Below are 24,297 nucleotides of genomic sequence, written 5' to 3' on the forward strand. Positions count from 1 at the left end.
GAAGTAAAACCTTGGTTAAGCAAAACCTTGGGGAAGAAAAAGCTTGGGAAGCAAAAGTCTGGGGAAACAAAAGTTTGGGAAAGTAAAAGCTTCAGGAAGCAAAGCAAAGTTTAGGGAAGGAAAGCAAAGGAAAGTTTGGGAAAGCAAAGAAAAGTTTCAGGAATCAAAGCAAAGAAAAGTTTCAGGAAGCAAAGTTTGTGGAAACAAAATGTTGGGGAAGCAAAAGCTTGGGGAAGCAAAGCAAAGGTTGGGGAAGTAAAGCAATGTTTGGTAAAGCAAAGCAAAATTTGGGGAAGCAAAGCAAAGGAAAGCAAGTGGATGAAAAACAAAAAAGAAAAAGAATATGGAAGAGAAGTAAATCAAAGCAAACCAAAGGAAGGAAAAGCAAAGGAAAGGGAAAGGGAAAGGGAAAGGGAAAGGGAAAGGGAAAAAAGAAATGGGAAGAAAAACCCCAGTGATGAAGGAATACACACACCAACTACAAATCATCTGGTGCAGGTGGCTGGCAAGGGGAAGTCCTGTTTTGACACTGTCTCCCACTACAACCTCATCAGAAAGCTCAGGCAGTGTGGCTGGGATGAGTGAAGATGAGGTGGACGGAGAACTGGCTGAATGACAGAGCCCCGAAGGGGGTGATCAATGGCACAGAATCCAGATGGAGGCCTGTGGGCAGTGGATTTCCACAGGGATGGGTTCTGGGGCCAGTCTGGTTCAATATCTTCATCAGCCACTTGGATGAGGGGACAGAGGGACCCTCAGCAAGTTCCCTGCTGGCACCAAGCTGGGAGCACTGGCTGATTGCCCAGAGGCTGTGCTGCCAGTCACCCTGTACTCGGTGCTGGTGAGGCCACACCTTGAACCCTCTGTCCAGTTCTGGGCCTCTCTCTACAAGAAGGACATGGAGGTGCTGGAGAGGATCCAGAAGCAGCTACCAAGCCAGGAAAGGATTTGGAGCACGTCTCAGATGAGGAAGGGCTGAGGGGTCTGAGGCTGTTTAGCCTGGAGAAAAGAAGGCTCAGGGGAGACCTCCCAGTCTCTACATGTATCTGAAAGGAACCTGTAGCCAGGTGGGGGTTGGTCTCTTCTCCCTAATGACAAGCAATAGAACAAGAGGAAACAGCCTCTTTTGTGCCAGGGAGGTTCAGACTGGATGTGAGGAGGAATTTCTTTGCTGCCAGGGCTGTCAGGCCTTGGATCAGCTGCCCAGGGAGCTGCTGGAGTCACCGTCCCTGGAGGGGTTTCAGAGCCGGGTGGGTGTTGCACGGAGGGCAATGGGCTGGTGGGTGATGGGGCTGGGACAGAGGCTGCACCCCATGAGCTCAGAGGTCTCTGCCAGCCAAAGCGATTCTGTGAGGCCGTGACCCACCCAGTGTTTGTGACATCACCTGGCCAGGGCTTGACCTGCACAGCAGCAGCACAGCAAAAGCCATTTGGGCTGAGCTGCCCTCGGGACAACTCGGCTCCTTCCCTCCCTACTCGCTTTCCAGCTTTTTCACGCTGTTTGTCTTTTCCTGCTCACTTCTCAACTACCATCCTCCTCCAAAGGTAACTATGATTTGCCTTTCAGGACAGACTGTAGAGCAGGCAGACAGGGGGTGAGAGCAGAGGCTGGTCTATACCTCCTGATGTCGAGGCTGAGATTTCTCTGGGCTGACCAGGGTGGAGCTCCTATTTGCTAAACCTTCTTTCTTTACCACAGAGTAGAACAGGTCAGAAGTGGGGCTGCGGCATCATCTGAGGCTTTGGGCTCAGCCAAGAGGTGCAGGAAGCCCACCCTGACTGAGGTTGTAGGAAGGGAGACAGAGAAGGGGCAGGGCAGAGGCAGCTGTTCAAGGAGAGGCTGACAGTCAGTCACTGCTGCAGACAAGCTGGGAAAGGGAGGTGTGACTGTCAGCAACGTCAGCAGGGGAACAGACTCTCTTCCAGAACGCTTTCTTCCCCAGTAAATGCCCACGGCAGTGTGAGGTGTCCCCAAGGGTTCTGGCTTGGAGGTTAGAGCTGGGTGTCCCAAGTCCCAGAACTCGACTTGTCAAAGATGTCACAGGATGGTCACATCCTCTGACAAATTCCATCTCTGTGCAGTCATTGCCGAGGGAATGGCTCCACCAGAATGGAGCCTCTTTCCCCCGGAGAAGCTTTGCATGAACTTGCAGCCAGGACAGAGCATCGGAGCAGGACTCTACAACATGGGCAACACGTGCTTCCTCAACTCCGTGCTGCAGTGCCTGACGCACACCCCGCCTCTGGCCAACTACCTGCTGTCTCGGGAGCACGGCCAGTCCTGTGAGTACTTGCAGGAACATCTCCTTGGCAGTCCCCTGGGCACTTCTCAAGGGCTCCCAGAGCCTGGCATTTGATTGAGGAGAAAAGCAGCCCTGTTGTATCAAAGTCACCAGTTGCTGTGCTTGGAACACTCAAGCCTAGAAGCCTCTTTTCCCATCTAGGTGTGCTCCTCTTCAGAAAGGCACCTCCTTCTAGCCCTGGCTCTCAGGCCTTGCTCCTCTCACTTCCACTCTCTTGTCTGGTTGCACAGAACACTGGTGTCAGTTTGGCATCTCTCTCAAGTTTTCTAGTCATTAACCTGCCCAGGGCTCCTGGGGATGTTGACACCTGGGGAGGAGTGGAGACTCCTTACAGCTCCCAGGTCTCAGCTGGATTTCCCATTGCTATGGAGATTTGGCTGACTTGAGGAGCTTCCTGCCCTCCCTCTTCTCTCCCTCTTCAGGTCTTCAGCGAGGTTTCTGCATGATGTGCAGAATGGAAGCCCATGCTGACATGGTCCTGCATTCCTCAGGCAAGGTGCTGAAGCCTTTGGCTTTCATCAATGTCCTTTCATGTAAGTCCTTTCACAGCAGAAGCTGCTTTTAGAGGTTTCCTTCCCTTCTTCGAGGAGACAACTACTAACTTCTTTCTTAGTGATAGGAGAACAATTCCAGTGGGGCAGGCAGGAAGATGCCCACGAGTTCTTACGCTCTGCTGTCGATGCCATGCAGAAAGTTTGTCTGAGAGGAATCAGCCAGTAAGCACAAGCAAACGACCTTTCCCACGTTCCCAGCCCCTTTGGGCTCCTTGATGGGCTCTCGTCAAGGAAACCCTACTCTCAGGGCTTTCAGACAAAGCCGGTCCCACGGAGCTGGTAACTCTCTGCCCTTGCTGTTTCTTTCCAGCTTGGACGCCGCCTCTGAAGAGACCACCATCGTCCATCAAATATTTGGAGGACAGATGAGATCCAGAGGTACTTTCCCATGACTATTACTCTCCTTGGGATTGTCTGTGTCCTGCCAGCTGGTGAGGAACAGCTGCTGGTGTGACTGGCGTAGTGGGTAGGAAGGACTGGCAGCCTCGCTCGACTTGCCCTATGGCTGAGCCTTTTCCCTCGCCTTCCAGTCACGTGCTTGAGCTGCAATGCAGTTTCTGATTCCTACGAGGCCTTCCTGGATGTCTCTCTGGATATAAAGGTAAGAGGTTTTATCATTGCACTCCAGGGTATCCCAAGGCCCCTGCTGCTTTCTGGAATCCATGCAGTTGGCTCAACAATGTGTGCTGTGAACACCAGAGAGCTTGGTGGTGCGAGGGAAGAGGAACAGCTTTGTCCTCCTGGGGAGGCCCTGGCAGGAGGTGCTGGCTTTTAGCTGGGAAAGCACAAATTCTCCTCTCCACACCCTTGACATACTCTCATCCTTCTTTTTGCCCTCCCTCAACACTCCGTTTGGCTCCCAGGCTGATGGGGTGGACTGTTTTCATTATTGATGACCCCTGCACGCCATCAGCAGCTGAACTGTGTGGTGCCACAGAGACCAGCTCTTGACTGAGCTTGTCCAACTCAGTCCCTGGGGACTGAGGGAAGTGTTCACCCAATCCCCTCTCTCTGCCTCCTCTGGACACTGCCTGTGGGCTCCCAAAGGGTCTCCTTTGTGTCAGCTGCCCGGGTCTCCTTGTCACCTTCTCGTGAGTGTTTGGGCAAGGGTGTCGCTCCAAGTCCAGGACTCTCCTTTCTCATTCCTCCAGGCAGCCTCATCTGTCACCACAGCTCTGAAGCACTTTGTGAAACCAGAGCACCTGGATGGTGAAAACTGCTTTCACTGTAGCAGGTAAGATGATCCCTGATGCCATATTAACAGCAGGTTTGCCGTGAAGGTGCTGCATGGCCTCCAGCAGAAGTCGCCTTGTCACGGAGGTTTCTGGCACAAGAGTGAGAGGCAGCTTGTTTGTCACGAGGCCTTCTGGTACTGGCTAAGGCTGACAGTGACACAAGGCTGTGTAAGCCATGAGAGCTTGCCTGGCCTTCCTGGGGGAGAAGTGGGTGCATTTTGGCCCTGGTCTCTGTGCTTGCTTCCAAGGTGTGACAAGCTGGCTGCCGCCTCCAAGAGGCTCACAGTGCATCGTGCACCCAGGGTTCTCACAGTGTGCCTGAAACGCTTTGACGCCTTCACTGGCAGGAAGATCTGCAAGGCATGTACACCACTGGAGGGCAATAACCTTGTCTCCCTGGAGCAGGAGGTTCCCCAAAGCAGGATGCTCTTGCACACGTTGCTGACGTTGGGTTCTTCCCGTTGCCTGCTGCGGACACGAGAGTTGCCGTGGGCAGACCAGAGTTGCCGTGGGGAGATGAGCATCTCCTCTGCTCTGAGAGCGCGGCTTTGGCCCAGAGCAGTCTTCTGACACCCAAACCACGACGTTCTGGGGGCTATTGCATCTAGTAGTTCAGGATCATTTCTGATCCCTCTTGGTCTCTCTGTAGGCTGTGGGGTACCCTGAGCGCTTGGATCTTGGGCCCTACATGTCTGAGACGCCTGCAGAGCCGCTCCGCTACACCTTATACGCTGTCCTGGTGCACGCCGGTTCCACGTGTGACGTGGGACACTATTTCTGCTACACAAAGGTACCGAGCAACGGCCTTCCCAGCAGGGGAGAGACGTGTGCCACGAAGAGCAGCTGGCAGGGCAGGGCTCCTGGCAGCCCAGGTCTGGGGGGAAGAGGACTCCTTAGGAGCTGGGCTGGATTTGTTTGGTCCTCCTCTTGCTCCTACAGCTGTCTGCTGGTGTCTCTGTGGAGAAACCGTGCAGCTCCTCTGCAGACAGCAACGTCTTTCTTCACAGGCCGGCAATGGGCAGTGGTACAGGATGGATGATGAGTCTGTGAATCCTTGTGGCATCAATACAGTTCACAGGCAGCAAGCCTATTTGCTGTTTTATGTCAGGTAATGGCAAGTCTTACAAGAATGTGTCCAGAATATGTTTCCTTTCCCCAGCCTTGCTGTGTTTCTTATCCCCCCGAGTGTTTCTCTTTCTGTTCTAGGAGACAATTCACTCCCTGCAGCATTCAGTGCTGAGCAATCTGAACTCTCCCACCTCGGTCCTTCTCATCCCTCACTGGACTTTGGGCTGCTGCCATGCTGTCAGCCTCTACTTGTCTGCTCTCTGCAGCTGGCTAATGTAGCCCTTAAAGGGACAGGGAGAGACTCTTTCTTGGGGAAGGTAGTGATAGGAGGAGGGGTAATGATTTTAAGGGGAAGGAGGGAAGGTTGATGTCAGATGTTAGGAAGAAATTGTTTCTCTGAGGGTGCTGACACACTGGCACAGGTTGCTCCGAGAAGTTGTGGGTGCCTCCTCACTGGAGGTGCTCAAGGCCAGGTTGGAGTGGGCTTTGATCAACCTCTTCTAGAGGAAAGTGGCCCAGACCATGTGGCAGGAGAGTTGGACCGTGATCTTTTAGGTCCTTTCCAACCCAAACCCTTCTGTGATTCTATGTGTCTATGAAATGGAGGCTGTGGGGGGCAGAAAGATGAGGACGTGCTCTGACAGGGGCAGAACTGGTGGCAAGACCCCAATCACAATTGCCATTTGTAGTCTTGGTTAAGTCTTCACTCTGTCGCAGAAGCTGCTCCAAGGAAATGACTCAACAGTCCAGAACAGCCCTAAAGCAAGATCCGTTGTCTTTTCTTCTCCCCAGGAGCTCTGATTTGAAAACTGCAGAAAGAGCTTCTTCCTCCATCACAGCATCATCTGTCCCTTCCTTCTTCAAGCTGTGGCAGTCTGGCACCCAGCAGGCAGGTTCTGCAGGAGCACAGGGTCTGCCTCCACACACCGAGGTAACTCTGGCGAGGTGGCTCAGGGAGCCAAAGGGACGGTGGGTTTCTTTCTGGGCTCTTGCATTGCAACTCTTCACCCTCCCACGCTGCAGCTTTCTTCCCAGCCACAACGCTTCTCCCTCTCAAAGCATCCCACCTAGATGGGATGCTTTGGCCTAGATGGGATGGCTTGTTGGCCTTTGACCCTTCTGCCTCTGCATCCCTCCAGGAGAGGCTTTGGGAGGGCCTGAGCTGTCCCCTCGCACAGCTTCTGGAGAGTCCCCACTGTTCTGGTCCTTGCAGGAGCAAAGGACAGGACCTTTTCACAGCTCTCTTTGCAGGACACGGCAGTGCACTCTGCACAGGGCAGCAGCTCCTCTGCAACAGCCAGCAGAAGCCAGCTAAGCCAGGCAGCTGCCCCAGTGGCACGTGCAGGCCGTCTGCACCTCACCTGGCCACGGACATGCAGGAGCAGGAAATGCCACTGCTCAGGCCCCCGACAACACGTTGATGCTGAGCTGTCTGGTCAGCAGACAGCAGGCAGACACAGACAGAAGCGCACACACAGCCCTTGCTGCCCCCGTGAGAGCAGCAGCGCCAGGCAGAGGGTCCGCAGCAGATCCCCACAGTGGGGCAGCGGTGATCACAGCCGGAGCGTTGAGCCCGGGGACTGTGAGCACTCAGCAGGAAGGTGGAGAAAGAGGAGTCAAATCCCTGACCATGCTCCCAGCAATGACACAGCTCCAGGGTCCTCCAAGGTCCAGTGCGAGGGGGTTCCCACACCCAGGGCTGCCAAGAAGCAAACTCAGCGGAGGCAGAGAGGGAGCAGCAGATCTGCGACGCGGGGCCATGATCTCCGCAGCCGTTTCGTGGAGTTCACTGATTATCGCAGACCAGCGAGGAGAAAGAGGAGAGCAAGTCCTCCACGTTGTGGCGAAGCCCCAAGGAAAAAAGCAGCTTCAGGGCCCTCCAGGATCAGCTCCAAGGGGATTCCCACATCCAGGGCGGCCAAGAAGAAACCTCAGCGGAGGCAGTGAGGGAGGAGCAGCTCTGCAGTGCGGGGCTGTGATCTAACGTGAAAAGAGGGGTGTCCCAACCTCCTGACACCCACCCTTTAGATATTTATAAATGTTAATAAGATCTCCCTCAGTCTCTTCTTCTCCAGACTAAACAGCCCCAGGTCCCGCAGCCTTTCCTCGTGTGAAAGATGCTCCAGTGCCCTGATCATCTTGGTGGCCCTGCACTGGCCTCTCTCCAGCAGTTCCCTGTCCCTCTGGAGCTGGGGAGCCCAGAACTGGACACAGGACTCCAGATGAGACCTCAGCAGATATGGCAGAGTAGAGGGGGAACAGACTCTCCCTCGAGCTGCTGCCCACACTCTCCTTGGTGCCACTCAGGCTGCCATTGGCTTCTTGCCCACGAGGGCACGTGGCTGGCTCATGGTCAGTTTATTATCAACCAGCACCCCCAGATGCCTCTCCTGGAGCTGCTCTCCAGCAGGTCACCCCCAGCCTGTCCTGGTGCATGGGGTTGTTCCTCCCCAGGTGCAGGATCCTGCCCTTGTCTTCGTTGAACCTCATGAGGTTCCTCTCTGCCCAAGAATGGAAGGGGATGGACTTGTTCTCTGGCTCCTTCAGGAGCTGGGGAGAGGCCAAATGCAGGAGAGCTGCCATCCTCCTCCTCCACCTCTTCCCGCATCATTGTGGGGCTGCAGACCCCACATCAGCCCCTCTGTCCTCAGGCCCAGAACGGTCCCTGCCCCGCTGCCCTGTCCCCAGCACATCCCTGGTGTTTTACACCCCAGTGAGAGTCCTTACGTGTGCAGCTGAGCCAAGTAGCAGCTCTGGGGGTGCAGAGATGGTCTCTGGGGGGCCCCTGGGGCACAACTGGAGGAAGGGTTCATTCCCTGCACACTGCAGCTCTCTGTCCCACACAGCACCGGCGCTGGCTCCATCACGAGCTGCCCCTTGGACGTTCAGGGCTGCCCCACACTGCAGCTCCCTGCAGACCACAGCAGCAGCTCCTGAGCAGTCGTCGTCCCCTCCAACCAGCCAGACAAACCCTGGAGCAGCCAAAGCCCCCTGTGAGTTCCCAGAGCCTGCTGGCAGTTACCTGCCCTCATCCCACCTCATCTCCAAGGTCACAAAGTGCCCCACATCCTCCCAGCAGCTCCCAGTGGGTGCTGATGGCACAAACACACCAGGAGCAGCCCTGGGCTGCAGCAGCTCCCAGGGCAAGGACGGGCACTGAGGACAATGCAAGTGCTGGCAAAGGTCCTGGGGCACAGGGCAGCTGGGGCTGGGGTAGGCAGGAAAGGTGCAGCAACAGGTCACCCCAACTGCATGGGGCTGTGGCTCTGTGGGCTGCAGCTCAGGGGGTCACCCTGGCAGAGGAATAAGGTGCCAATAAGGTCCCTTGCCATCTCCTGCCATTCCCCGGGGCTGTGGGTGGCTGCATGAGACGCTGTGGGTGCCTCTGGCAGGGTGGGACCTGGCCCGTGGCAATGCCAGACTGGTCCTGGCTGAGTGGGAGGAGGAAGATGGGAACTGAGACACAATGGGGCAGGGAGGAGGCAGGCCAGGCACTGACTGAGAGTGGGCTGAGCAACCTCAGGGTCCAGGTTTGGGGTTAGACTCTGGACTGGATTCCTATTGTCCTTTCTCAGGACTGGAGAAACCAGCAACACCAGCTGCAGCTTGGCAACGTGACCAGCCAGCCTGGACCCTGCTCTCACACACACTCATTGCTCCTGGAGGGCACAGCCAGGTCCCTTTCTGGCCTCTTACCTGAACAACTCACTCCAGCATCCCAGCTGTGACCACAGTTGTGCTCACCCCATCCCCTGTGTGTACAGTTGGACAGGGCAGGCTCGGAGCCAACACACTTAACATCAACCAACCAAATGGGGCCAGATCCTGGACCAAAATGTGCATTCCAAAAAGCTCGAACAGCAGACCCACATCCCAGCTGCTTGCAAACCACTGCAGCATCTTTCAAGTCCCAGTTGTCATCACACGGTCCCCCACTGTCCCTCATGTTCCACCTCCACTCTCCCAACAGTCTTTTCTCCCTTTTCTCCCCAGCTCTGCAAAGGGCTGAGGCTGCCCAGCAGCAGACCTGCTGTACCATTCACAGCCCCACAGCCTGCAGCACATCCCCACTATTCAACCCCCCTTTCCCATGCCCCCTCTCTCCTCCCCAGCACAGCAACCCCCATATGGCCCCGTGCCCCAGCCCCACACCTCCCTCTCCCACCCACACAGGCACAGCACTGACTCCCTTGAGCACCTTCTGCCCCTCGTCCCAGCGGCACCCGTGAGGAAGCCGAATCGCCAGAGGTATCCCGATGAGCACGCTGGTGCCCACTGGCCCTGGGCTGTGGGACAAGGGAGCCAGCACTTACCCCTGCACAGCTGCAGCCCGAGGAGCAGCCACAGCACCCGAGGCCACAGGAGTCCCTCCGTGCCCATCCTGAGCCTCCTGCCCCGCGGGCACAGCCCTGCTGCTCCCCACTCCCCGGCACGGCTCCCGCAGCCTCGTGGGGCTGCTGCTGATGGCAGGGTGAGATCTCTGAGAGATGCCAACGCAGCTGCAGGAGCCAATCCAAGCAGCAGCACCTTTTGAGATGAGATCAGGAGCTCTCTCCCCTCTGACACAGCTCAGCCCGCCAATGAGCTTCTCCAGTGCCCTTCATGCCCATATATGAGGGACACCACGGTCCCAATGCGGGTGCCACGGCTGCTGCCATGGGGCAGAGTTATGGGCCGAGGCAGGCGCAGAGGGGAAACGGGTCTCCAGGCCCTCACCTGGGAGAACTGGGAGCACTGGGAGCACTGGGTGTGCTGAGCACTGGGAGCACTGGGAGCACTGAGCATCCCCAGGGCTACACTCATCAGAGAACCCACGAAGGCAGTGTCCAGCAGCCCCGAGCTGTGGGGCTGCACTGGCTCTGTGTCGGGGTGGAAAGGGAACAGCCCCTGCCCTGCTGCAGCCCCTGTGGGACAGCCCTGGGCTGGGCACGTGGCAGCCCATAGGTGTGAGCAAGTTTTGAGGGAAAAGATGGGATTTGATCAAGGTCTGAGGGTTTTGGTTGGGGTTTTGAGGGAGAAGGTGGGGTTTTGGTGGTGTTTTTACAGTAAAAGTCAGGGTTTGTTGGAGATTTCAGGGAAAAGTTGGATCTTGGTGGTGTTTTGAGAGGACAGTGGGGGTTTAGCGCTGTTTGAGGGTAAAAGTTGGCTTTTCAGTGAAGTTCTGGGGGAAAAGCGATCTTTTCTAACGGAGTTTGCAGGGTTAAGCTGAGTTTTGGTGCAGCTGTGAGGGGGAAAAGCAGAGTTGTAGTGGAGTTCTGAGGGCAAAAGTGGGGGTTCTGTGGAGTTGTGAGAGCAAAAGCTGTGGGGTTCTTGGAGTTCTGAGGCAAATGCGGGGTTGTGGTAGGATTTCGAGGGCAAAAGTGGTGTTTGTGGTGCAGTTTGAGGGCAAAAGGTCGTGTTTTTTGTATGGGGGAAAAGGTGAGGCTTTTGATGGAGTTTGATGGGAAAAGCAGGGGGTTGGTGAAGTTCTGAGGAAACGTGGCTGTTTGGGGGAGCGTTGGCAGGAAAAGCGCAGCGTCGGTGGAGTTTTGAGGACAAGGTGGAGCAGTGTTGGAGTTTTGAAGGAAATAGTGAAGTTTTGGTGGAGTTCTGAGGGGAAAGTGAGTTTTTTGATGTAGTGTTGAGGGAAATGTAGGGAGTTGGCTGAGTTTTGAGGGGAAGGTGGGGTTTTGGTGGGGTTTTTAGGCTCATGTAGGGTTGTGGTGGGATGTTGAAGGCAAAAGCGAGGCTTTGGTGCCGTTTCAGGGAAAAGGGTGGCTTTTTGGTAAACTTGTGAGGGAAAAGCGATATCTTTTCTAGAGGTTTCAGGGGAAAGGTTGAGATTTGATGGGGCTTAGAAATGGGGATGAGAAAATGGGATTTTGGGTGTGTTTTGAGGGAAAGAGGTGGAGTTTTGGGGGGAAAAGGTGGAGTTTTGCCCAAGGTTAGAGAGCAAACTTCGGTTTTGGTGGTTTTGAGGAAAAAGTGGAGTTTTGATGGAGTTTTGATGGGAATAGTGGGGTTTGGGTGGGATTCTGAGGACAGGAAGCAGGGAGGAGAAGCATGGCTGGTCAGAGCCCCCTGCGGCTCCTCCTTCCCTCCCTCCCTCCCTCCCTGTACCCTGAGGCGGGCACCGAGAGCAGCCTCATCCCGCAGAGCAGAGCCGCAGCGGCCGTGCTCAGCCCCAGCAGCCCCGCTGGGAAGCCATCGCTCAGGGCAAGAGCCGCCCTCAGCTCCCGCCAGGGAGCCCCGGCACAGGCGGCAGACAGGGCTTCCCTGGCTGGCTGAGCGGGGAGCTGCAGCCCTCCCCAGGGCAGGTCCCTGCTGCATCACTCCCCTTCCTGGGCAGCAGCGGCCGCTGCCCTCCCTCTAGCCCAGGAGAGCGGTTGCCAACGTCCTGGCCCAGCCACGGGGCCGCGTGTCCTCCCGGCAGGGCCTGGGCAGCGCCCTCAGGGCCAGAAGGGGAAGGTGAGCTGCACAGCTGAAGGACACCAAGGGGCAGCAGGAGCTGGCCGAGGCCACGCTGGTGGCCACAGTGGCCGAGCAGCTGCAGGGGCAGGCGAGGGGCAGCGCTCCAGCGGCCTGTTGGCTCGGCAGGGGGGTCCTGGGAGGGTCCCGGCCCCTGGCTGGATGGGGCCACTGAGTGAGCCTCCGGGGCACCTGGGCTCGTTGGCCACGTCCATCCCCTCTCTGAGCCGAGGCCTCCTGGCCCTTCCTGCAGCCGGACGAGCTGAGGGCGATGATGGAGAGCACGGAGCAGGCGCAGGCAGCGCATCCTGGCTGCAGAGGGACACCAGCACGCAGCTGCAGCAGCTCCTCCAGCACTGCAAGGAGATCCAGCAGCTGCTGGAGTCCTTCACGCCACGCAGAGGAAGGGGGGCATTTGTGACTGGTGTTTGTCTTCCCAAGCATCCGTTGTGCGTGCCGGACATCGCTGCTGAGGGCAGCTGCAGAGAAACAGCTTTGCTTGCTTTGCTTTCACACACGTGGCCTGGCTGGTTCTTTACTCAACTTTATTTATGCTGCTAACCTGTCTTTCAGCCCACGAGGCTGCAATAGAAAGAGCCACCCCCAGGATGAAGGGTGCAGGAATAACCCTGGGACAGGCACCAACACAACAGCTTAGAGAACGGGTCGAGATGTCCCAACAGAAATGCATCTCACCTGATAACAGAGACACAGCAAATCTCTCCTGAAAGGAACCTCCTTTACACTGTTCTCTTTAAGGCTCCTCAGGGGAAAAAGACAATGGAGAAGGCAATAAGACAATACACATGAACACTGGAAACTTACCAAACAACCACAAGACAAGGATTCAATCCTTTCATTTAAAGGAGTTGAGAGGGGTTCTGGCTGTCTTGCCTTCCCGCTTCCCCAAGTCCTTCTGCTGACCAATCTATTAACTCTCAGTAGAGTTAAAACACAAAACAAACCAAAGTACACAAACTCAGCTCTGATTCTTCTCAGCATCTAAGTACAAAGTTCCAAAACCTAACTCAACTTTATCCCTCAACTGACTGCCAAAGGCAAAAGTAAAGTTGTGAGGCCTTTCAGTCAGTTACCATGTGGGAGACTGGGCTCCCTTGTGTTCTCTGCTCTTCATCTCCTCATGGAAATGTTCCCTGCTGATAGTTCTGCTGCCTTTGTACTTTCCCTGCAGCTTTTCCACTTGTGAGAGGGACTCAGGTGTCATTTAGCTTGCTTTGTCACAAGAATCTGGGAGAGGAATTAAGCTGTCTCCATTTCATCTTCATCTCTGGCACAAGGAGGGGTAATCATGGGCTCTGTTATTTCAAATGCTTCAATGACCTTCTGGTTAGAGAAGACAAAGAGTTTGTAAGTTACAAGAGCTGAACTATTTCAGTTTCATTGCAGTTACCATCAGGTAAGTGAGAAAGTTCCTCTTACTAAAGCACTATTACAAATGACTAAGTTTCCTCTGCACACTCTGAGGAAGGTACAAAGGTGAAGGGCTCTGTGTGCTTCAAAAGTACTTTTTCTACCAGAGTTAGTACAAACAGTGAGGAAACTGTCAGGAGAATTTCCCCTCTAGAAGCAAGAATCCCATCTAAGGGAAGCAACAGACCCCCTATTTCTGCAGTCCTCACATCACACCATAAAGGCGAGTCGCTGCATGCCTTAAAAGCCCTTAAACCAGGCTTTTAAAGATTAATTGCTATCTCAATCCTCAGCCCACAGCAGCACTGCTCTCAGATGCATTCTTACACTGTGGAGAAAAACATCAACACAAAAACTATCCCATGTTGTCTACTCTACCTTCCACTCCTCATGGCTCAGAGATATGACAGCCGGGTTCCGTGACGGAGACCTACGGGCATCCTCCCTTCCCTCGTCCTCTTCACAAGGCTCTGTTCCAAAGACAGGATGTTCACAGTCTTTACACTCCAAGTTCCCCCAGAAGCACAGCAGCTTCACAACAGGCACATCAGTTACCCAGCTGCACTGAGCTCGTCTCCATCGGTAGCCTGGACCATACACTTCAGTCTCACCTCCTTAAAATGTATGAACTGACGTTTCACAGAGTCCCAGCAGGGCCTGAGAAACCCTGAATCCTCTATGAAACCCCAGCAAAGGCTTCATCCCATTCATATCCTGGGGGAATGACAGCTGAAGACCTTCTCTGTAGAATGGCATTGCCTTTTCAGCTCTTGGGAAGTTGCAGCACTTCCCAACTCAGACAGACAAAGGAGACTTGTTGCACACAAAAATGTCTTTTCTCAGCAAAGCAGAACAATGTTCATATGAGCAGAACTATCACTGAAGAGGAAAAGCAATTCTCTTTCTTTTCAAGAGAATTCCTTTGCCTTTTTCCATACTGTGGTCTTTAAAGAGACTCAATTTCAGCTCCTCTCAGGAACCTCGTCACACTTTTAATGCCATTCACTACGTAACCCCAAATCTTGCAGCTCAAAGCAGACCAAAAACTTTGGGGACACCTAAGGCCCAGCAACTTTTCACTGTGGTAACAAAAGCAGTTCTAGTCTTTTAAAGGTAGGTTTTACCTATTATTGGCAATTTATCCTCATCCAGTGTTATTCTTGCAAAACCATCCTAAAAGACAGTAAGGTTTCAAGTTTCATAAGTCAGAGCTTTGTAATCAGGATATGCACCGAGATTCCATGACCTAAATGAATACATCACATCATCACACACAGGTACATACATGGACAAAGAATCTCAACTGGCAAACCAAGTGAGAAAGTGTATTTAAATACAGTATTTACTGCTCAATAACCCAGCTGATACAGGCAGCTGCTAACTGTGACATTATGAACACTCATTTTATTGAAAGTCATTGTTGTGCATTAAAATACCTGTGAGGGTGAGGGAGCCCTGGCCCAGGCTGCCCAGAGGGGTTGTGGAGGCTCCTTCCTTGGAGGGCTTCAAGACCCACCTGGACGTGTTCCTGTGTGACCTGATCTAGGTGGGAGCTGCTTCTGCAGGGGGGTTGGACTGGATGATCTCTAAAGGTCCAACCCCCACCATTCTATGATTCTACCATTCTATGACTTACCCCCTCATCATCACATCACTGGTGGCTATAAAGCTGAGTTTAGCCACAGTACATTTCTAAGTTTCCCTCTTTTCCCAAATCCATTTCTTCAACAAACTCAGTAAAGTGCAAATCTACAGACTCAAAAAGGAAATACCCCACTGCACTGACACCTTTCCCACAGCCTCAGTAACTCTCCCATGCACGTGTTATGTCTCACCTTTATCAGGAAGGACACGTGGAACAGGTTTTCCACCGTGCGTGCAAAAGAGTTTGGATCGATCACAAAGTCGAAGAAGGAAATGGGTGTATTGGCTAGGGATGAAAACATGGCTTTGTTAAAGAAAACAAGCAAGCAAGGGGTCTGCACAGAGTCACCACAGAGAAACAAAAGCCTAAGGAAGTCCGTGCTCCTTTTAAAAGCTAACGGGATGCTGATGTCAGTGTAGCTCCAATGCTGAATTCCCAGCTGCCCTGTAGAGAGCAGGATTTGCTTTTGCCACAGGCACATTATGCAGTGACTGTCTGACGGCCTCCCCAAAAATTACACGCTCTGGCACGAGGGGGAGGGCAGGGTTTGCACTTGCTTTGCAATCAAACAGCAACTGAGCGCTGTTCATCGAGAACACACGGTCAGTACACATCTGTCAACAGGAAGGTTTCTACTCACAAACTATGTTTGTTCCCATATTTTAACAACCCCCAACTGCAGAAGATTAACAACGTGGCCAAAGGAAAGTTTGGAAAGCTTCACTGAATCACACTCACCATCACTGTGAAAATAAGCTCGCAGTAACCCCAAGATCCTCTCTACGGCTTTTTCTGTGGCTTCCTCAGGAGCCACCTCCGTTTCCTTTAACTGGAAACAAAGAGACACAGTTTCACCTCAAAGAGCTGCTGTGGGCAGATAAGGAGATGAAAAGGGCGTTTGATGAACACACAGGAACTCTCTGTGCCACACGTGTGCAGTCACTGACACACTGACACACACACACGGGCAAACTCGAGACAACTGACGAAGTGCTTCAGGAATTAATTCCCACTGCACAGCATCAAACCAAAAGGCCACAGCTTTGGATGTTCTGAGCCTCTGGGCAGCTCTACGCTGCCTTGGCAGGAGCTGTGTGGAATTGGGTTACCCTGGTGCTACACTGTCTGTGATTTTCCCCAAGCAGCTTGTGCATAAGCACAGAAGAGCAATTTGCTCAGATCTTTGCCCTTTTTCTTACAGAAAAGGCACCTAAGTTGACATTTAACAGACACCATGGCATGAAGCTTGACATAAAGGACACAAGGACTGTTACTTTACAGTTGTGTTCATTATCTGTGAAGCAGGGTTCTTGAAATGGTCTTTCAAGTACTGCAACCAGCTGAGCACCAAATTCACTTGTCAATTACAGCCTTCAGTGACTTGTTTGCTCCCCCTGTGAGCTAACACCTTCCCTTTGACCAGCTTGCAACAAGCAAGCTACAGAAGCTCTCACACCTCTCCACATCTAACACAAATTAACATGTGGCCCATCACCAGTGTTTCCCTAAGCAAACCACAAAGAGCAGGGACTCAATCCTGGAAGCAACTCTCTCAAACCTTCCAGCTCCTCTTCTTCCCAGTACCAGCTCCATCAGGGGAATTTCTATCCCCACTGGCATTATTATGAAGCAGGCTGTGATTTGAAAACATACTCAGCACTTTGCCTCGATGTACTGGCATTATCAGCCAGAGGCTCCCCATACCAGTGTGCTTTATTGTTTCGGTCTCACATGTAAGCTTCTCTCTGAGTATTGTCAGAGTTTTGCCTTTCTGCCAGAGGAAGCCAGAAGGAACAGGAGAGCAGAAAGCAGGAGAACAGCAGTGTAGTGAGCTCATCTTTGGCTAACCCCATCTCTGTGCCAATGCCACACCCCACTAGGCACTTCTGAAATAAAAGCTGAAAACAGGCTAGTGTCGAGAAGTGTCTTTTCTGTTTCCTTCCAAAGCAACGAGCACCAGTGCAAATAAGTTGATCTCAACTGGAAAAAGTCAAAATCAGTCCCCAAATCCCATCTTTGAGCTTGAAATCAGCGTGTATTGCTTTCCACACATCTCAGTACTGTGCTCCACACAGAACAAATCCAGGAGCCTAATAATGAAGCCTGAATCCTTCAGTACTAAACAGCTCATAACTACAAACCCCAAACAGAAGGATTTAAAAGTCACTTGTAGGAACTATGCTGGAACAAACTGTTACTGAAGGGAACACTTTGCAAACCTGGGCAAGCCGTGCTCTTTTTTCTTCTCCATCTCCAGCCTTTTTCTGCCTCTCAATCCATTGCCTTGGTACAGGAGGATCAGACTTGAAAGTTCCCAACCTGACCAAAATGTGTGTATGGAAATACAGGTTACATTGTGTGCTAAGAAATCTGTGTCCCCCAGAGTTCATCTCCTGACAAAAGTGCAAAGGAATGGCCACAGCTCAAACTAAAGCCTCATCACACTGATTTCTGTAAACAACAGACATCTGATGGCAGCTCCATTCCAGAACTATCAACAGACAAAGCAGAACATTTGATGTAAGTATTCCAACTTTTGCAAACTGTGGATGAAAAGTTTCCTTCTCCTAAAGCTACTTCAGAACTGAAAGACTCTGTTGCTCATATCCTCCACCATCTCTGCCTGAAACCTCTCTCCACACACTATTTCTCTCTTTTCTGTCTGTTGTTCAGTTTCTCTCAGCTCAGGTTTGCAGTGAGATGCTTTGTGGGTTTTTTTAGAGCTACAACTTTGGAGGATCCAGTTCATCACTGGAACATTCCACACATTCACAAGTCCAAAGTTTCTCATGAAACAACGTAAGTGTAACGTAAGTGCTCGATGTAGGCACTTTCCTGAAGGGAAACCTCTCTCCCCATTGACTATAGAAGGAACTTGGGAGCCTAACTTTGGCTGCCTGGCATCTCTACCAAGTTAGATGCCCAAAGGGCAGAGGATGAATTGAGACTCAATTCAAGTTAGCTCAGCAGATACCCAAAAATTCTACAGTACATATTTTGCCGTCTCTTGGCTGAGTTGTGAATGCTCAGGGTCAGAAGTCACAGGCTGACCATGATAAAAATACACCTCAGGCCTCAGACAAGAATAGATGAAGTCAGAAGTAAGTAATTCTTTTCCTAAAGCGAGAACTACACTTTGTTAACTGCCAATATTCACACATCCTTTATCCAAAGCAGCTCAGCATTACCTAAGGTGTCAAAACACAACTAATGAGGAAAAATAAGTCTTTCTTGCAGGTGGTTTTCTCTTAATATCATCAAAATCTACTTATGGTTTAGAGCTCGCAGCCTGAAAGTGCAAACATCAGTTTGAAATACCCCAAAGAGCTATCCAGTATTAAATACCACACATTGCATGAGCCAATTACCACATTCAGCACCTTTCCTGCCATTACAGTGATACCTCTTGTGGGATGGAAGAAGTGTAAAAGCATAGACAACTGAGTATATTCTATCAGCTCTACTGCTGATTGAACTTAATTGAACTAGATTGAAATTGGAGTGTTGTCTACAATCCAGGTGACACAGGGTCACATGAGAGCAGCTGAAAATGCACCTACTAAATGGGCTGGCTCTGCATCAAGAGAGATGATGGTGCATCTGGGAAAGAATCACCCCATTTAGCAGCACAGGCTGGGGAATGAACTGTTAGAGAGTCGTGTAGGGGAAAGGGACCTGGGGGTGCTGGTGGGCAGCAGGATGAGCATGAGCCAGCAACGGGCTCTTGTGGGCAAGAAGGCCAATGGTATCCTGGGCTGGATTAGAAGGGCTGTGGGCAGTAGGTCAGAGAGGTTCTGCTCCCCCTCTGCTCTGTCCTTGTGAGACCACATCTGGAATAGTGTGTCCAGTTCTGGGCCCCTCAGTTGCAGAAGGACAGGGAGCTGCTGGAGAGAGCTCAGTGCAGGGCCACAGAGATGCTGGAGTGGAGCATCTCCCTTGTGATGAAAGGCTGAGGGAGCTGGGGCTCTGCAGCTTGGAGAAGAGACTGAGGGGTGACCTCATTGATGTTACAAATATGTAAAGGGTGGGTGTGAGGAGGCTGGAGCCAGGCTGTGCTCAGTGACGGCCAATGACAGGACAAGGGGCAACAGGCACAAGCTGGAACAGAAGAGGTTCCAAAGAAACATAAGGAAGAATTTGTTCCCTGTTGAGGTGAGGGAGCACTGGCAGGGGCTGCCCAGATAGGCTTTGGAGTCTCCTTCTCTGGGCATATTCCAACCCAGATGGATGAGTTCCTGTGTGCCCTGCTCTAGGTGGTGCTGCTCTGGCAGGGGGCTGCACTGGATGAGCTTTCCAGGTCCCTTCCAGCCCTTAAGATTCTGTGCTGCTGTGCCTCTACATAAGGCCACTTGCCAGTAATCAGGTGACTTCTCTGAAAGCAAGGCCAGAAACCAAGATGCTAAAAGAAAACCCATTAACACAGGCGTACAAGAACTGTTGGTCTGTTCATGACACAATCGTCAGGTGAAAGACACAGACCCTGATGGACTGACCAAGCAAAAAATAAAGGTTCCTCTATTCATAGATGTGGCTGCAGCTTGTACAGAGAAAAGGGAGAAAAACAGGAGGGAAGAGTCAGCATGTGAAAGTAAGAGGATCACTTCCACTTGCTTTGATCTCAAACAGGTAAATCAACACTACCTTACCATCTCCACCAGACACAAGTGATATTATTTTGTAGCCAAATCAAAATATTATGAACTATTTTGGAGATAAGGAGTTCACTGTACCATAATGTAGCAATGGACCGGAAGGAAAATGGACATGCAGCCCACCCAGACTCTGGCTACGTGAGACCATAAGCTGCGTTAGGCAATGAACCACAGGCCTCAGGTGCAGGCTGACCTTTGCTGTATCAGACAGTGGACAACAGGCCCTACAGAATAGTCAAGGACGAGTTGTTTACAATGATACGGATGTGAAGGAAGCTGTGTGAGAGAGACTGTGTAAGCATAGAGCAGGAATGGGATAAGATGGGAAAGAAGCAAAGGAATGTAGAAATTGCTACTATAGAGATACTGAGGCATGTGATGCTGTCAGGCACGTGAACAGAGCGTGACAGACTGAGCTATCCAAGCACAAAAGATTGCACCATGCATCCAGAAAAGAGCAACATACAGAATGTGACTGAATGCTAAAACAAACGGCGTCTGCACTGATCACATCGGTCTGATGCGTGGCCCGTGAATCCCGTCCCGCGAGCGGTCCCTGTACCACGAGACCACACAGATGTTCTTGTTGACATTCTGTGACCCAAGATTAAACTCTACTCAAGCCAGTGCGTTAAAGACAAGACTCAGCTAAGGCCAGAAGCTTGTACTGCAGTATATGCTCTTTCCCCAGATAAACTTACATATAGTGAAAAGTGGGTGCTCTTCTGAAGTGTTTCTCTGCTTCTTCTCCCAGTCTATGCCAGGCATTACCAGGCAAACAGCCACCTGAAGTGCCTTCAGGACTTTCTTCTATATCATTTATTCCCATGAAGGTTAGCTACGAAAGACAAAAGCTGCAGTGAAAATTCACTTTGAGGAAGACCAGCAGCCCCGTTAATGGCGAAGCTCTGCACTGTGGGGTTGTGCTGCGAGAGTAACGTGTCATTTCCCTGCATGAGAGCCTGGACTTTCCTGAAGATACCCCTGAGAATGGAAAAGTCATCAGCAAGTGTTCAGCAAGCACCAGCAAGCCATGGAAAAGAAAGGAGGGAAAGAAAAGGGCCTGTATTGCAACAGAATTTCAATGATGCCTGCAGCAGCAAAGCATCACTTCCATGACACTGTAACACTAAGATGCCTCCCAGTTTCCAAGCACCACACACAGAGTGCACCAGGAAGCCTGGCTCCCCAAATACCATCAAGCAAGTTATTTGGCCCAACTCTGCATCCACCAGCCCAGCCCTAACTGGGAAAAAATCTTCAATAAAATAACTGCATTTGATGGGGGGTTATATTGCAGAGCTCAGGCCCTGACCAAAGACTCGGGCTCTTTATTACTCTGCTGAAACCGCAGAGGAAATTTTCAGGGAGGAAGAAAACACCATCTGCTTCAAAGCTATTCTGAAGTGACTCTTCAGCCCAGGCTTATCTTAAGACAATCAACAAACGCTAACCAGAAAGTTCATCAGAACCATCACGTTCTGCTTGACAACCTGAGGCCATGACTCTGTTACAAAGAAGGCAAATCTCTAGCAAAACTTTTGCCAAATTCAGAGCCTGGAACTTACCACGTCTCCTGCAAATGCTGCTGAATCAAAAGCTGTCCCGTCAGAGTGCAACTCACTGGCCGCCTCCTGTCCCAGGTGTGATGCTAAGACAAGAAACTGGGCATCCAGGGCAGCCTCTCGTGGGTGGGAAACTGTTACAGAAAAGGTGTTAATAATGTGAAACTCTCAAAACTGTAATAATAACATTTAGCACACAGACTGACGGGTGTAGAGCTGTGTAAATCATCTCACTGCAGGGACCTCCAACACTGACTTACATCATCCTGAGAATATTTGCATTTGTTTAAAAAGCAGAGAGTGAAAAGGAGGGGATGCCCCTGACAAAGGCAAGCATGGGAAAAGAGCACATTATCTATTCTAGTGAAATGCATGTTTCATTGACATGTTTTCCACGCCTCCAAGTGAAAGGAACCCCTCCACGCTGATGTCTTTTATACATACTACCTGCATTTATTGCTTTCTCTTCACTTGGTAGAACAAAGAGTATTTCCACGTGCAAATAAACGCTAAAGGAAGGATCTTTCTTTTCTCATATCAGCTCCTTCCAGCAATTTCTCTTCAACTAAACATACTCATTTCAAGTTGTACTTTGACCTCAACTTCATTCTCTTGCCCTGTTGTGTTTATAGGGCACCATCACCTCTCACTTGGACAACTCTCCAACAAACACCTCCACGAAGGACCACGGAATTTGTTTTACCTCCAGTGAACAGCTGATTGGCTTCTACCAAAGATTCTATCAGTCTGTTGGTTTTTGAACCCAGCATATCCTCACGATTTTCTGGAGGGAAGAGACACAAAGGAAATCCTAAATTACTTAGAGAAGCATCACAAAACCAGACTTACACCTTCATCAGAAACGGTCAGTTCACAGCCCATCGTACACATGGGCTGTACGATGAATGTAGTCACAGCATGACAGAATCTTGAGGGCTGGAAGAGACCTGGAAAGCTCATCCAGTGCAGCCCCCCTGCCAGAGCAGCACCACCTAGAGCAGGGCACACGGGAACTCATCCAGATGGGTTTGGAATGTCCCCAGAGAAGGAGACTCCAAAGCCCATCTGGGCAGCCCCTGCCAGTGCTCCCTCACCTCAACAGGGAACAAGTTTTTCTTTGTGTTGCTTTGGAACCTCTTCTGTTCCAGCTTGTGCCCATTGCCCCTTGTCATTGGCCATCCCTGAGCACAGCCTGGCTCCAGCCTCCTCACACCCACCCTTGATGCATTTGTAACCATGAATGAGGTCACCCCTCAGTCTCTTCTCCAAGCTCCAGAGCCCCAGCTCCCTCAGCCTTTCCTCACAAGGCAGATGCTCCACTCCATCTTCTCTGTGGCCCTGCACTGAGCTCTCTCCAGCAGCTCCCTGTCCTTCTGCAACTGAGGGGCCCAGAACTGGACACACTATTCCAGATGTGGTCTCACAAGGGCAGAGCAGAGGGGGAGCAGAACCTCTCTGACCTACTGCCCACAGCCCTGCTAACCCAGCCCAGGCTGCCACTGGCCTTCTGCCTCGCACCCAGACGCGTTTCCCTGGGACAAAGAGGCGTCCCCGCCGGGGCAGAGCCGCCCGCGCCCCGGGGCTGGGCACAGGCCGGCGGTCGCAGCGCAGGCGGCCGCTCCCTGGGCTTACGCTGCAGGCTGCAGATGAGCTCCCGGTACCAGCGCCGGATCAGCCCCCTCCCGTGCTCATCGCCGGCGGCCGCGGGCTGCTCGCCCGGCGCCTCCGGCTCCTCTTCCTCCTCCTCGATGGCGGCCACGGCGCCGCGGCCCCGAGGGGACGGCAGCGAGAACCGGCCTCGCACCGCGCCGCAGCTCGAGCCTGGAGTCGGCGAGGAGGGAAAATCGCCGTTTCCATGCGCCTCCGACATCGCCGCTACCGGCCGCCTCCGCCTCGGCCGCCTCGGCAGGTCGCTGCTGTGACGGGAGCCGAGCGGCGCGGCCGGGCCGGGCCCTGAGGGCGGGAGAGGGGAAAGGAGCGGCCGGGCCGTGAGGGCGGGAGAGGGGAAAGGAGCGGCCGGGCCGTGAGGGCGGGAGAAGGGAAAGGAGAGGCCGGGCCGGGCCGGGCCGTGAGGGCGGGAGAGGGGAAGGGAGAGGCCGGGCCGTGAGGGCGGGAGAAGGGAAAGGAGAGGCCGGGCCGTGAGGGCGGGAGAAGGGAAAGGAGAGGCCGGGCCGGGCCGGGCCGTGAGGGCGGGAGAGGGGAAAGGAGAGGCCGGGCCGGGCCGTGAGGGCGGGAGAGGGGAAGGGAGAGGCCGGGCCGGGCCGTGAGGGCGGGTGGAAGGAGCCGTGGTGCTGGTGGAAGGAGCCGTGGTGCTGGTGGGATTCTGGTGGATTTTCACTCAAATTGTGACCAGGCATCAGAGGGCTTCAAACCTACACACATAGAACACCCGTCCCTTCCCCACTCCGGCACAGTTACCCAGGTGGCCTGGAAATGAAAACTTGTATTCAGACTGATATTAAGAATCAGCGTTGTTCAATTAAGGACAGGTATAAAATCAAGAGGGCTCACAGGGGGGATACAGCTGCTGCTGGGATGTGAGGAATCCACAACACAGCAGTTCCCTGCCCATGCCACGGAGTGTGGAGCAGAGGGGAGGCTCTGTGGTCAGACTCTGTGATGAGACATGGCAACAAGATGGTTCTCTAGAGCTGATCAGCAGCACTTTTGGTACCCTGAGCCAAGGGTCCGGCAGATCTTGACAAAATGCTGTCCTTCTTTCGAACTCTTCTCATTGTAATGTCATTTTAATACCAAAACACTCCTCCATCCCAAAGGCCACCGCTTCCAAGGTGCCACCGCTCCTTGAGTCTGCACCCTGAACTGTTTGTAAGCTGCACCTTTAAATGCAAGGTGAGAGGATTTTACACCAATTGGCATGAAGGTATTTATGACTCAAGTCACTCAATCTCCACCCTGAAGGTGAAAGAAGGTATAAAAATGGTTAAAGGGAGGTGTGGGGGGAAGACACCATCAAGAACAAGTCAGGGAAGCTCCCTCCAAGACTGCCTCTGGCTGCTGGGATCAGCTGACTGGCTGAGCCTCTCTTCCCTCCCCCTTGGGACACCTTGGGTGAGACTGAAACTAAGCACTTCTGTGAGGAACTTAGAAATCTCTCTAGAGAATTACTCCTTAACTTTTCATAGCCAGGCTGTATTTTGTAACTTCATGTGCTGTATTACAGATCTGTCCTTTGCACGTGCTTTCCCCTGCAGACAGTCACTATCACTGGCAAGAACCTGTGTATCTGCTGCATGAATCAAGCTGCACTGTTTCAGTAGCCAGTCATCACAGTTTCTCACTGAACGTGACCAAAGCCTGGAGTATGGCTGTGCCAGTTCACGGGCACGACTGGGCTGAAGCTGCAGCCACTGTCAGTGGATCCAGAGCCGTGACA

General features: G+C 52.5%; 2 protein-coding genes across 2 annotated transcripts; one reads left to right on the forward strand and one right to left on the reverse strand.

Annotated features, from left to right (window-relative positions):
- Window positions 1-2,096: 2,096 nt before the first annotated feature.
- Window positions 2,097-7,139, forward strand: LOC133627768 (ubiquitin carboxyl-terminal hydrolase 42-like). The gene is made up of 11 exons (XM_062014798.1): window positions 2,097-2,283; window positions 2,726-2,836; window positions 2,917-3,019; window positions 3,168-3,235; window positions 3,388-3,458; window positions 4,009-4,091; window positions 4,341-4,452; window positions 4,742-4,882; window positions 5,100-5,200; window positions 5,953-6,091; window positions 6,963-7,139. Exons 1-11 carry the CDS (start codon window positions 2,097-2,099, stop codon window positions 7,137-7,139), a joined length of 1,293 nt encoding a protein of 430 aa, XP_061870782.1.
- Window positions 7,140-12,867: 5,728 nt separating this feature from the next.
- Window positions 12,868-22,770, reverse strand: LOC133627769 (non-structural maintenance of chromosomes element 4 homolog A-like). Its single transcript, XM_062014799.1, has 10 exons — window positions 22,533-22,770; window positions 21,604-21,684; window positions 20,904-21,034; window positions 20,037-20,173; window positions 16,903-17,002; window positions 15,422-15,512; window positions 14,874-14,968; window positions 14,163-14,211; window positions 13,417-13,508; window positions 12,868-12,951 (listed from the first exon to the last, which is right to left on the reverse strand). The coding sequence occupies exons 1-10, from the start codon at window positions 22,768-22,770 to the stop codon at window positions 12,868-12,870; spliced, it is 1,098 nt and encodes a 365-aa protein (XP_061870783.1).
- Window positions 22,771-24,297: the final 1,527 nt, after the last annotated feature.

Source organism: Colius striatus, chromosome 25 (genome assembly GCF_028858725.1).
Source record: "Colius striatus isolate bColStr4 chromosome 25, bColStr4.1.hap1, whole genome shotgun sequence".
Classification (NCBI taxonomy): domain Eukaryota; kingdom Metazoa; phylum Chordata; class Aves; order Coliiformes; family Coliidae; genus Colius; species Colius striatus.

What these genes read in the sequence shown, in the direction of transcription:
- LOC133627768 (XM_062014798.1), top strand. Translation starts at nt 2,097, where the DNA reads ATGGCTCCACCAGAATGGAGCCTCTTTCCCCCGGAGAAGCTTTGCATG. An exon ending in AGGACAGATGAGATCCAGAG is followed by an intron (nt 3,236 to 3,387) that starts GTACTTTCCCAT and finishes CTCGCCTTCCAG; the next exon opens with TCACGTGCTTGAGCTGCAAT. An exon ending in CTGGCAGGAAGATCTGCAAG is followed by an intron (nt 4,453 to 4,741) that starts GCATGTACACCA and finishes GTCTCTCTGTAG; the next exon opens with GCTGTGGGGTACCCTGAGCG.
- LOC133627769 (XM_062014799.1), bottom strand. Translation starts at nt 22,770, where the DNA reads ATGTCGGAGGCGCATGGAAACGGCGATTTTCCCTCCTCGCCGACTCCA. An exon ending in GCACCCACTTTTCACTATAT is followed by an intron (nt 17,003 to 20,036) that starts GTAAGTTTATCT and finishes CATTTTGGTCAG; the next exon opens with GTTGGGAACTTTCAAGTCTG. An exon ending in AGCTTATTTTCACAGTGATG is followed by an intron (nt 14,969 to 15,421) that starts GTGAGTGTGATT and finishes TTTCATCCCTAG; the next exon opens with CCAATACACCCATTTCCTTC.